The sequence below is a fragment of the Episyrphus balteatus genome, chromosome 3 (assembly GCF_945859705.1).
Source record: "Episyrphus balteatus chromosome 3, idEpiBalt1.1, whole genome shotgun sequence".
NCBI classification, from domain to species: domain Eukaryota; kingdom Metazoa; phylum Arthropoda; class Insecta; order Diptera; family Syrphidae; genus Episyrphus; species Episyrphus balteatus.
The window spans coordinates 128,497,073-128,509,100 of NC_079136.1; the positions used below are offsets into that span (position 1 = coordinate 128,497,073).

At 29.2% G+C, this 12,028-nt stretch overlaps 1 protein-coding gene across 2 annotated transcripts in view; it reads left to right on the top strand.

The window, feature by feature from the left end:
* The first annotated feature begins 344 nt into the window (after nucleotides 1-344).
* LOC129913728 (proton-coupled zinc antiporter SLC30A2) overlaps nucleotides 345-12,028 on the top strand; it is an 86,316-nt gene continuing 74,632 nt past the window's right edge. The window contains exons 1-2 of one of the 2 annotated variants that reach the window (XM_055992537.1): nucleotides 345-656; nucleotides 784-853. In XM_055992537.1, coding sequence (XP_055848512.1) covers nucleotides 822-853 — 32 coding nt within the window. In that variant the 5' untranslated portion in view covers nucleotides 345-656; nucleotides 784-821. The remainder of the gene's footprint in view (nucleotides 657-783; nucleotides 854-12,028) is intronic. The other variant, XM_055992540.1, reaches the window with a different exon arrangement.

Genomic DNA, 12,028 nt, shown 5'->3' on the forward strand with positions numbered 1-12,028 from the left:
CGTGTTTGCAATTTATACCAAACAAAATTATGTACAAATAAAAAGTGCACTCTCATTCGAACACCCTATACCTTACCTAAACCCCAAAAAATTAACTCTCAACTCTCGGTATGAACATACACAATACACATACATACATAAATCTTCAACTAAACGGGATTTGAAAAGTCAATAGAAACATCCAAAAGCACCTTCCACTGCACAGTACCTATCTCTTTTTCTAATTTTCTTATCAACAATTAATTGTCAAATAAGAGAGTGATTATCCCAAATCACTAAAAATTAAAAATAAAAAGAGAGAGAAAAAAAACGGTAAAATTAGTAAACACTCAAAAAATAGAAAAATTGTGTCTGTAAAAAGTTACTATACAACGTGATAAGTGCACCGGGAAGTGAGAAACAATAAATAGTAAAATAATTTCTTCTATCTTAATCGGCATCCAAATAAATAAATAAAGAGTGTCAAAATAATTTTTCCCCCAAGATAATTTTCTCTACAGTTGTCCTCAGCCTTCGAGAGAGAGATTAAAATCCGGTTATCTCGTTTAACAACAAACACGATAACAAATTAGACCTTTCAAAGTAAGTTCCTGTAAAAGATCATAGAGTACCTATCGGTTGTCAGTGCGAGGAAGAAAAATTTAGTTTGTAATTAGGTAGGTACCTAGTTTCTTTAACAAATGCATAATTATAATTTTTAAACGGTCATCTATTTGGAATGTGTTTTATTTGATTTTTCTTGATTGCTAAATTGTGTTTAAAATTTAATTTCAAAATTTCAAGTCATCGCGATAGCGTCCTAAAGATTTAAGAAAAACAAAATGGATAAAAAAGAAAAGGCCCCATTTGTTATGTAAGTTTATTTATTTTTCTTTATTTCTAACTGTGAATCTTTTGATTTTAAATGAAAATAAAAAAAATGATTTTTTAAAGTTTAATGAAATTAATTAATCAGATGCAATTGAATGGTATACCTACATAAGTCATAGAGTTATGATGAAGTCTTGTTTTAATTTTTAAGTACGTATTATTCATTATCATTATAGTAGAGTAACTAAAGCAAATTATTAGGGAACCCGGCCGAACAGCTCTGATTTTGACGATTTTTTTTTTCAAACGTAGGTAATTGAAAATACTTTAAAGTCTATAGATTAAAAATTGCCGGTGTTGCCGTATTGTTTTTTAAAATTAAAATTAATTTTTTTTTAACAAAACCATTTTTTTTTCTTAAATTCATAAAACAAATGATATCAAAAGATTCTCTAGGTAATTTAAGGAAAATATATAGAAGGCAGTAAGGGACAATCTTCCATCGTTTAAGCGATAAATGCAATTTTCTAACATTCTGACCTCAAACACAAAAAAAATATTTTGAACACAACGGCAACACCTAAAATATTTTAAAACGAATTTTTAAAAAGCCAGAAGCTCATTCTTTTCTCTTAAATTTAAATCCACTAAATTTAATCAAGACTTTTTGAAAAAATGGTCCTCAAACTCAGAATTAATAAAAAAAATGTTATTAGAAAAATTTAAAATTACTTTTTTCCAAACTTTTTCTAATAAAATATGAATTTATTTAAAAAAAATTTTTGGCCATAAATATTATAAGATGAATTTCGAAGCAAAAAAGGTAAAATATATCACACTTTTGAAAAAAATATGAAAAATTACTTCAATTTCAATACTTTTTTTTTATTAAAACTTAATTTTTGCATTGAAATAATTAATTTTCTCAAAGACTGTGGTAAATAGGAACTTTAAATTTTTGCTATTTAACTTTCAACAGTAAGGGTTATTAAATGATTAAAAAATAATTTTATGTTTAGATGTTGAACTTTAAAAAAAAAAAATAAGTTACATTTTTTTCAAAACTTTTATTAAAAAAGTTCTTCGAAAATGAAATACTTTTTAGTTTTTGTCATAAACCGTAATAGATATTGGAATTTCCTTTTATAATTTGAAATCATAATAAATGCGGCCAAAAAAAATAAAAAAACAAATGCATTTTATATTACGACCAAATTTAAAAAACGACGTGTTAAAATTTTTTCAATAATTTTTTTTTTTCAAAAATCTGAGTTCAATTACCATTCTTTCAAAAGCCGTTCATTCAATTAACTTAATTTTAATTTTACATATATGACTAAGCTTCTAGCTTTTAAAAAATGTATATTTGAATATTGTAGGTGTTGCCGTTGTGTTCAAATATTTTTTTTTGTGTTTGAAGTCAATTAATAAGAAAATTGCATCTATCGCTTGAACTATGGAAGATTGTCCCTCACTCCCATATATTTTTTTTCCTTGAATTTCCTAGACAATCTTTTGGCATCAATTAATTTATGAAATTTAAGAAAAATTTTGGAAAAAAAAATTTTTTTGTTCACAAAAATCTTCAATAAAATTTAAAAAATCAAAACGGCAACACCGGCAATTTTTAATCTATAGGCTTTAAAGTATTTTTAATTACCGACGTTTGAAAAAAAAGATCATCAAAATCTAAGCTGGTCGGCCGGGTTCCCTAATATTGCCAATTTTTGAGCTTTAGTTACTCCACTATTACTTAGGTATATTTTTATTTTGTGAAAGTCAATCATTTCAAATACCCTATAGTTTTTACTATATTTTACATAAAAAAAAAACGCTTCATTATTAAGACTTTTAAAGTCACTTATTAGCCCATGATTCAGATCAGATCATTGTATTTGTATGCTTTACAATAACAAAGCGAAATCCTGCTTTTGTTGTAACGCATATAAATGCAATGATCTGATCTGGATCACGATGAAAGTAAAACACGGTTTAAAAATCGATGTTGCGTATTTTTTAGGCGTTATCATTTTCTACAAAAATCTATAGGAATTCTTTGTTCTATGAGTAAAATTTTAAAATACATAGTAACTCACATTTTTGATGGCGTTTCCCTCGTTGCTGGTATGACACTTCTATTTTTTGTTAAAATTTCCATAGTATCAAATATTCATTTTCTGCATAATATTTAGCCCATTTTACACACGGTTTTGATATAGGTATCCAATTTAATTGCGTTCCGGGTGTGACACTAAAAACACCTGATTATAGAATAGGATATCACATCACAGTGAGCTTCGAAACGACAACAATTAACAAAGCTGTTCATTTTAATAGTGTAACAGGTTTTAAAGAAAAACGTTACGGATTTCACATTTGATATCTTGATCACTGAAAAAACAAATACCTACAAATCATTTACAAATTGCTAAAAAATGCTTAGGAAAAAGATTCCCTTCATATTTTTAAGATCAAATTAAAATTAATGTCGAATTCCTTTCAATTTTTAGAATCGCCTCAAGAAAATGGAATTTTTGGTGTTAAAAAGGAACATGAAAACAAACCGAATTCTTTTTGCGATTGTGTGTGTGTCATTTGACAACAATTTCTAGACGAACGTCAAGCTGAAATCAAAACAATTTCTGTAAAAAAAAACCAAAGGTTCCTTTGATCAATAATTTTGTTTATTTGCTTCGGTAATATAAATTTAATTTAATCCAAATCAATTACTCCAGTCAAAGCGTCGGAAAAAAGGGCCTCACCTTGCGCAGATAGGCACTGTCAGTTTTTATTTCATGGATCGATAGGGGTATATTTAAAAGGCTTAAACCCAATTTCTCACCACCTGATCATTCTTTTTAGCGGAGTTATTCACAAAAATGCATTTTTTTGGGATATTTTACTTCTAAGCTAATATTTTTGCTCCAGATTGTCGTAGACCAAAAAATAAACATACATTCTCTTCCTTATAATATTTTCTATCGTTGTATGTAATTTCATTGTATTTGAGTGAGTAAATACAAAATGGCAGCCATTTAAAGTAAAATTCTTGTTGTTAAAAAACACATTTTTGTCATTATTTCGAAAAAAGAAACAAGAAACAATGAAAACAACCCCTCTCACTGAGAGCTATTATTCGACTTATAAACAAGGGAAATTTTTTTAAATTTTCTAACGGAATGATGCTTTCTTTATTATAATAACTCGGCTCGTGTGGGTCGTAGAGAGCTAATTTTTTTTTTAAATTGTAGATAATTTAAAGGGCTATAACAGTATTTTATTTTGTTAGCCAATACTTACTCTGTTTATAAAATAATAAGTCAAAAGTTTGCTAAACAAAAAAACGTCTTTGACTTAATATAACTTATTTTTTATTTGTTTCAACAAAAATAATGTGCACCAAATCGATAGAAAATGTTGTAACGAACATTTAATAGCTTTATTTTTTGTCGTAGGACACTCTGAAGCCGAGTTATTCCCAAAAAACGATATTTTTGGGTGTTTTCGCACCGGTTTTGCATGCGTTCATTTATCAATTGCTCGGCCATCTTTGGTGATAAAGAGCTGATTTTTTCTTTAAAATGCAGGACATGAATATAGCTACAATTAGAAAAATGTCAATCATGATATAAGCTTTTTTCGAAATAATGACAAAAATGTGTTTTTTAACAGCAAGAATTTGACTTTAAATGGCTGCCATTTTGTATTTACTCACTCAAATACAATGAAATTACATACAACGATAGAAAATATTATAAGGAAGAGAATGTATGTTTATTTTTTGGTCTACGACAATCTGGAGCAAAGATATTAGCTTAGAAGTAAAATATCCCAAAAAATGCATTTTTGTGAATAACTCCGCTAAAAAGAACGATCAGGTGGTGAGAAATTGGGTTTAAGCCTTTTAAATATACCCCTATCGATCCATGAAATAAAAACTGACAGTGCCTCTCTGCGCAAGGTCAAATGACGCTTTGACTGGAGTATATGGGTAGGTACTAATAAATAAAACTAAGGCTGCGGTCTGCGGATAGACCTAAAATAAATTGTACCTCTTCATCAAAAAAGTCCAATTGATAAAAATACAGCATTACTTCAGAACCTTTTACTGTGATTCCAGAACATTTTTTTTGGGGAGATTAAAAAAACTACCATTCCTGAAAATTAATTACACGCACACAAGAATGATTGAGATTCCTTTGTCATTGTATGTACATACCTTGCTCTCTCATGGGTTTTCGTTCCACAAATTTTTAGGTATCATCCACAAAAAATAATTCTAAAGGTTCCACATTAACGCAGTCACAAAGTGTTGGAACTCCGAGTTCAAAGATCTCTAAAGTCCACAGCAAGTAAAGGGAAGTAAAAGACTAAAAACGAAGTAAGTTTTAGAGAAATCATTTGAAATATAAAACTGAGTTTTTAAAAAAAATGAAAACAGTGACCCATACTCCATACATACATAGTCTATTCTTATGAAGGGATGAATAGTTTTTTTTTTTAACGTTGAACTTTATAAGTGTATGTAACTCCTTCGAAAAAAAAAAAGATATTTGCTCATCACCTATAGTAAAAGTCAAGTTTTTAAGATCAACGTCTTTTTTTATTGCTTTGAAAACAAATTTTATCTCGCGCGATGCTGAGATTGCTTCTTTTGTTAAAGAAAAGAAGAGATTTTATTTATCAGATAAAAACTAAGAGGAAGCATGTTGTGAAAGCAACAGTGTAATCTTATAATATTGACATTGCACACGGAACGCATTCTATATGAAAATAATAAAATGAAAGCACATGGTTTCATTTATAGTCTGAGAGATTGTGTGGTAGATGATACTGTTGAGATATACACATAGGTGGTACATACAAACATAATAGTATTAATTTTAGGGTCACAAAATGGGTCACAAAATGTTTTTTTTTTTTGTAACGACACAGAAAAAAAAATGTTTGCACCTCTAAAACGTACTTACTAAGTAACCAGACTAACAATTTTGCTTTTAAATTGTTCTAATTTGTATGCCAAAAATAAACCTATTACGAATTTTACATATTATTGTAATATTCTTACTGGGTTTTTTACCTTTCAAAATTTTTAAATACAAACTTTTAACAATCTAAATTACAGCAGTGTTGTATGTGGCTAAAAAAGTCACATTTTCCTACACCTTGTTTTAAAACACATTTTTAAATCAAAAACAACAATAAATCTCAGGCTATTATGTTTAAGCAAACGAAAAAAAAAAAAACACACACAATTCTTGGTTCGCTATTCTTTTCAAGAGAGTATAGTAACTATGTATAAAAATCCATTACGTTTTTATCTATAGAAAAATAGTACATAATTCTTAACTCAATCAGTAATTTAAAAACCATGAAACCGTACGCAAGTGTCACATACCCGGTACATGTCCTAATTCCAGATAGATCGTGGGTGCCTCTGGTTAAGTCAAAGTATGTTTGTTTTTGTTATAAAAACTTAAGAATCTAAAGACTAACTCTTAAGTGAAAGGGTGTTTTTTTTTTTTTTTAAAGAAAAGTTAAAAATCAGAATCAGTACCAGTACCAGTTCCATAGAAACTGGGACAAAAATGAACCCCAATGAAAATTGATAAAAATCCTTCATTTGCAACAGAAACCAAGAAAATATTTTATGTAAAAGGGTGTTTTTTTTGGAAATAGGAAAAACTAGCGATAAGTCCCAATAAATTAATGGTATACAAACTTCATTGAAAATGTTTTCTTTGCCATGAGAATTACGAATAAAAAAGTCTATACAATTTTTTTTATGTGAAAGGATGTTTTTTTTACCGACTTCCAAAAAGGAGGAGGCATTCAATTCGTCTATATTTTTTTTTTTTTTTATGTTTGTTACCGCATAACTTTCCACAGAGTCAATAAATTTTGATAATTCTTTTTGTATTGGAAAGCTAGTGGCTGCAGTGTGGTCCCACTTCAATTTCGTTCAGTTAAAGCCATAGGAACTATTAAAAAAACCATAAAACCCCGTTTTGAATCATGGAAGTCGGTTTTGTTTTTTTGATAAAAATGATTATTTGAGGAGTAGACATCAGGCATAATTTGTGTTTGTTGCAAAAACGCGATTTCAATCCAACTTTTTGTTTATGTATAAATTGGAAATGAACTGTTTTGTGCTCTTTTTTTTTATAAATTTTAGCTTTGTATTTAAAAAAAAAATTTGAAATTTATTAAAAGCTTAGTTTAAAATTAAACTTTTACCACTGTAAATCAAAATATCAAATCAGTTTTTTGTTTTTGATTTTTAACATTTACAAATTTTTTATATAAACAGTTTAAAAAAGTATGAACATCAAGACGAAGTCAGTTTTTATATTTTGATAATAAATAGTGCAGTCAAAATTACATTTTTAGTGATTCCACCTTCCCCTTTCTCAATTTTCAGATCGATTTATCTTAATTCCTATTGATCAGAAGGAAAAAGTATGAGTGTAATGGTTTGCCAATTCTGTAGTTTCCTCTTCATAATTTATTTCCCATATAAAATTGTTTCTTGAAAACTTCGTTGTCCTGTCTATTTGGATAGCAACTTTTATGAGTCAGGCTTGAAATGCTTAAAATGTCCAGGGAAGTCTTTATTTAAGGAAACCTTTACAATACATTAAAATAAATAAAAAAATAAAAATAAAAAAAGTGTAGGTATGGCGTATACGTAACTTTTGATTACCTCATAAAATTAACATTTTTAATTCAATAAAACACTAAGGAAGTACCAGGACCTGTAAGCCTTCTATAAAGAAAAGTTGAAGTATAAGTTTACTTATTTTTTTTAAACACTCAAAAGTTTGGTTTTTCATTAAATCAAATATTGAAGATAATCTTTGATTACCTAAGGTTCAACTATAAACCGGGTTTATTTCTTTATTCTTGTCAGGTTTATTTTATATATATTTTGAATTTTCTACAATCTTATTGGTTTCTTATGTCAAATGTTTGTCACGTTAGGTTATTTCAAAAAAAAAAAAAACTATATCTACATTTATCAATTTCAACCTTTGATAGAGAGAAAGAGAAAATAAAGAGAGTGCTTAAAGGAACACTTTAAGTTGCTCTATTCTTCTTGAATCACGTTTTGGTTTTATTTATTTATTCTTATTCTTATTTTTTTTTTGTATAGCTCATGTTTAGTGTTTACCTATACTAAATAAATATATGCAAAGCAATTCCTCATTTATATTCAATCAACAAACCCAAAGACTCTCTATCACAATATAAGAACTACATATATAGAAAACACCAATACCATTCAACTTTGCTACTTGAAATTGATATCCTTGTACTCGTGCCATATCACCAAAACCATACCTACATGGAATATCTACAATCTACATATATGTACAACCTACAAACACCTAGCACCTCAAATAAATCCCTCTTCAACACCATTTCACTTTAGCAGCAGCAGCAGCAGCAGGCAGCACACACCTGATGGTGATGGTGAACTCAAATATGAATGCGACACGTTCGGATATACTTGAACTTATTTACATATTTTCCGTTCCTTATATTTCTTATACCCTCTTACCTATATTATGTCCTTGATACTTGTACCTAATCCTGCCAAAATGTTCGTTCTCTTCCAAAAGAAAAAAAAGTCTTTCTTATATTTTTCTTAGAATTTAACATAATATGTTATTCATTCAATTTGGAAACCTGTCTTCCAACCACACACCCTCTCTAAATGCCGGTACAAGAAAAGGCTAAATTTTTCAAAAATCCCCCATCGAACCCCAAAATATCTATTGTAGGTTGTAAGAGGTAGAATACGTGTACCTCTCCTTTCTATAACTTGGTAACGTCAATAATGATATTCATTGGGTAGATCAAAACGTTATCGATAATTGGCTTAAAGTGATTTTCTGTCGTCTCACGCTTTTGAGTCGTCGTCAGTCCTTGAACAATCAACAATTCGACACCAACAAAAGAATACACACACAAAAAAAAAGTCCTTGTTTAGTTTAATTTCCAACTCATCTCCTCTTCTCTTTACCAATCGCTGCCATGTTGCACAGATTATCGCTCATCCCTGAGCCTTTTATTAGAGATTCATAGAAATATTATTTCCATCAGCGTAAAAAAGGCAGGTTTTTTTAAAGGAGTTGGAGAAATAGGAAAAAGGAAAGGGAAGAAATCAACATAATATTTCTATGACTAGTCACTTCGAATGGCAAAAAGGAAATCCTGTCGAACACCGCCGCCGCCAACTCTGTTCCAGGAAAATATAAAATTGAATTATTATGACTACACGAGGACACGTCGTCATCGTCCTCCTCGTCGTCGTCTTTTCTATTCGTCGTTGTCGTTTTGAATTGGTCTTGTCTTCAAACCTACTTCATGTTCTTTGCCTCCTTTTTCTGTCCAGAACAAAACAAAAACGAACAGAAAATAAAATAAAAATTGAGAAATCTTCATTGCCAAAACCTCTTACTCCGCATCCATTGACATCTTCGTGTGCAATCCGATAATCCTTATTTTATTACACACCTTGAATTGTATTCCTTAAGGAGTGTAGATTTCTTCGTTTTCGTTTTTTTTTTTTTTTTGTTTAAAAGTTTTAAGTGTGCACAGGACATCGACAGGAAGTTTCTCTAGTCTCGGGCTCCTTGAATGTGTGCTCTTTTGAATGCAAGAATCGAACACGTAATTCCACAACGAACTTTAAGTCATTTCCAGCTGCTCGTGCCAAACTGGCGAATATCCTTATTTTAGGCATCGATAAACCTCTATCCTTTTGTTCAATATATAAATACATAGGTCTTGTTTTTGCATTCAAAATGTATAAGAAGCATGCAGACAAGGACTTTTTTGTCTTATAAAGAAGAAGATCAAGAACTGAATTAGCTTTGGCACCCACCCAAAACAAGACCAAAAGTAGAAGAAGAAGAAGAAGAGAATGCAGTGCATAAATTTTATTATTGAATATTGACTTCATTTGAATATTATCTCTTCCTCTTCCCAAGGAGCCAAAGGATTATAAATAAATGTTGCTGTTCAATAATAAAAAAAAAAGAGGTAAAGTTTAACGACTTGCGATTTATGATGTGATTTTGATTTTATAATTTTATCAAAATATTTCCGCAGGAGTCTAGCCATGTCCTGACCGGTGACGGTTCAATGGAAAATTTAGAGATGTGATAAATCTTTTACTTTTCTTGGGGTCAATTATGATAATTTTTTATGACCGAATGGACATGCGACGATAAATTTTTTAATGGGTTAGGAATTGGCTATTAAAATTTTGATGATAAATGTACTGACTCGAAAAAATCCAAGTAGGTAATTACAGGATCTTAGGAGATAAATTTTAACCAAATGATAAAAGGATTAATGGGTATTTAGTTTTTTTTTTTTTTTATAGATTTATCTATGAAATTTTTGGAATTCTGAAAGAAAGCAATTGGTCCGCGTACTCTATAAATTTGAAGATGATTACTTGTGTTTTGGGAAAATATAACAAAATCTTTGAACGGTTCTTCAGGAAACCAGAAGTTTTATAGATATTTTATCCTGAATGAATTTGGTCCTTCGACCCGGATTTAAGTTAGTTCGGGAACATTTACATAAACTTTTCGTTAAGCTGGACTACATTTTCTGGAACACACACAAAAAAACAAGACTGAATTCTTCAGAAAACAGCAACATTTTTGAGTTTAGTTTTTCGCATTTTTTTTAACTGAATGGATAATATATTAAAAATTTGAAAAAAATTTAAGTCGATTGGAAAAAATTACAAAGACATGACTCATGAGTATTTTTATGCTTAACTTATGAACTTTGTGTACCAAATTTTTTACTCTAAGGCCTGAACTACATGAAAACACAAAAATGAAAAAAAGTACAAAAAAATTTCTAATTTTTCAAATAATTTATATTTTTAAATGTCACATTATTAAATTTTGGGTTTTAATACAGTAAAATAAGGAGAAAAAAGGGGTAAATCTCGGAATGAATGTTAGTAGAAATTTTTTTTTGCTCAATATCTTCCTTTTACCATTCTATAACATATCTCAAAAGTCTAAAAAAATCTCATGTCCGCTTGTCGCGATTTCAAGGTCAAATCGCGAAATGGAGATTTTCAAAATTAGCAAAAATAGGCTATGGTAGTATATACACATATGATACATGATTTCAAGGTATTTTTTAATGCTGATTCCAAAAAATCTAAAATCAAGACAATCTGACGTCTCTGGAAAAAGTTATACCTGTTTTTCATCTGTCAACTCATATTATTATAACAGTTGCAAACTTACTGCCGAAAAACCCTTAAAAGTTATGGTAGATGAACCAAATTTTGCATGAAGATTTTAGAATCCATCATTATTAAAAATTAAAACAATCCATTACAAAAAATATATATACCTACGAAATAATGGTATTTTTTGATGGAGGGGCAAATTTTAGGATATGCACTAAAGAAGATTCTTGTTCATCTTAGGAATAAGTGCTAATAGGCTAATTTTTTCATTTTAATCTTTGTTTGGATATTCTTTAACTACCCTCAAAAATCTAAAAAAATCTCATGTCCGCAAGTCCTAATTTTCTTGGTTTGAAAATAAGGTGCAGATTTAAAAAAATTGAAAAACTACTCTTCAGATATTTGTGTCAGATCAACATCAATAAGGTACATTACTTTTCAGGGATGGTCATATTGATTTGTTTGTGGGTTTTGTTGGAATCAGCGTTAAAAAATACCTTGAAATGATATGGGTTATGTTGGTATACATATAAGAATCTAAAATTTTCTTATTATTTTTTTTAAATCTGCACCTAACTTAGTTTAACCTGGAAAATAAGAACTTGCGGTCATGAGATTTTTTTAGATTTTTGACATAAGTTATAGAATATCCAAACAAAGATAGAAACAAAAAAATTAGCCTATTAGCACTAATTCCAAGATTGTACCAGGATGTTTTTTAGTGCACATCCCAAAATTTCCCCTTTTCTCAAAAAATACCATTTTGTCATAGATATAAATGTTTTTTTGCATTGCATTGTTTTGTTTCTTAATGATAATGGATATGAAAACCCTCATGCAAAATATGATTCCGCTACAATTACTTTTAAGGGTTTTTCGGTAGTAAGTTAGCAACTATTATAATAATATGGGTTGAAAGATGAAAAACAGGTATAACTTTTTTCAGAGACGTCAGATTGCCTTGATTTTAGATTTTTTGGAATCAGC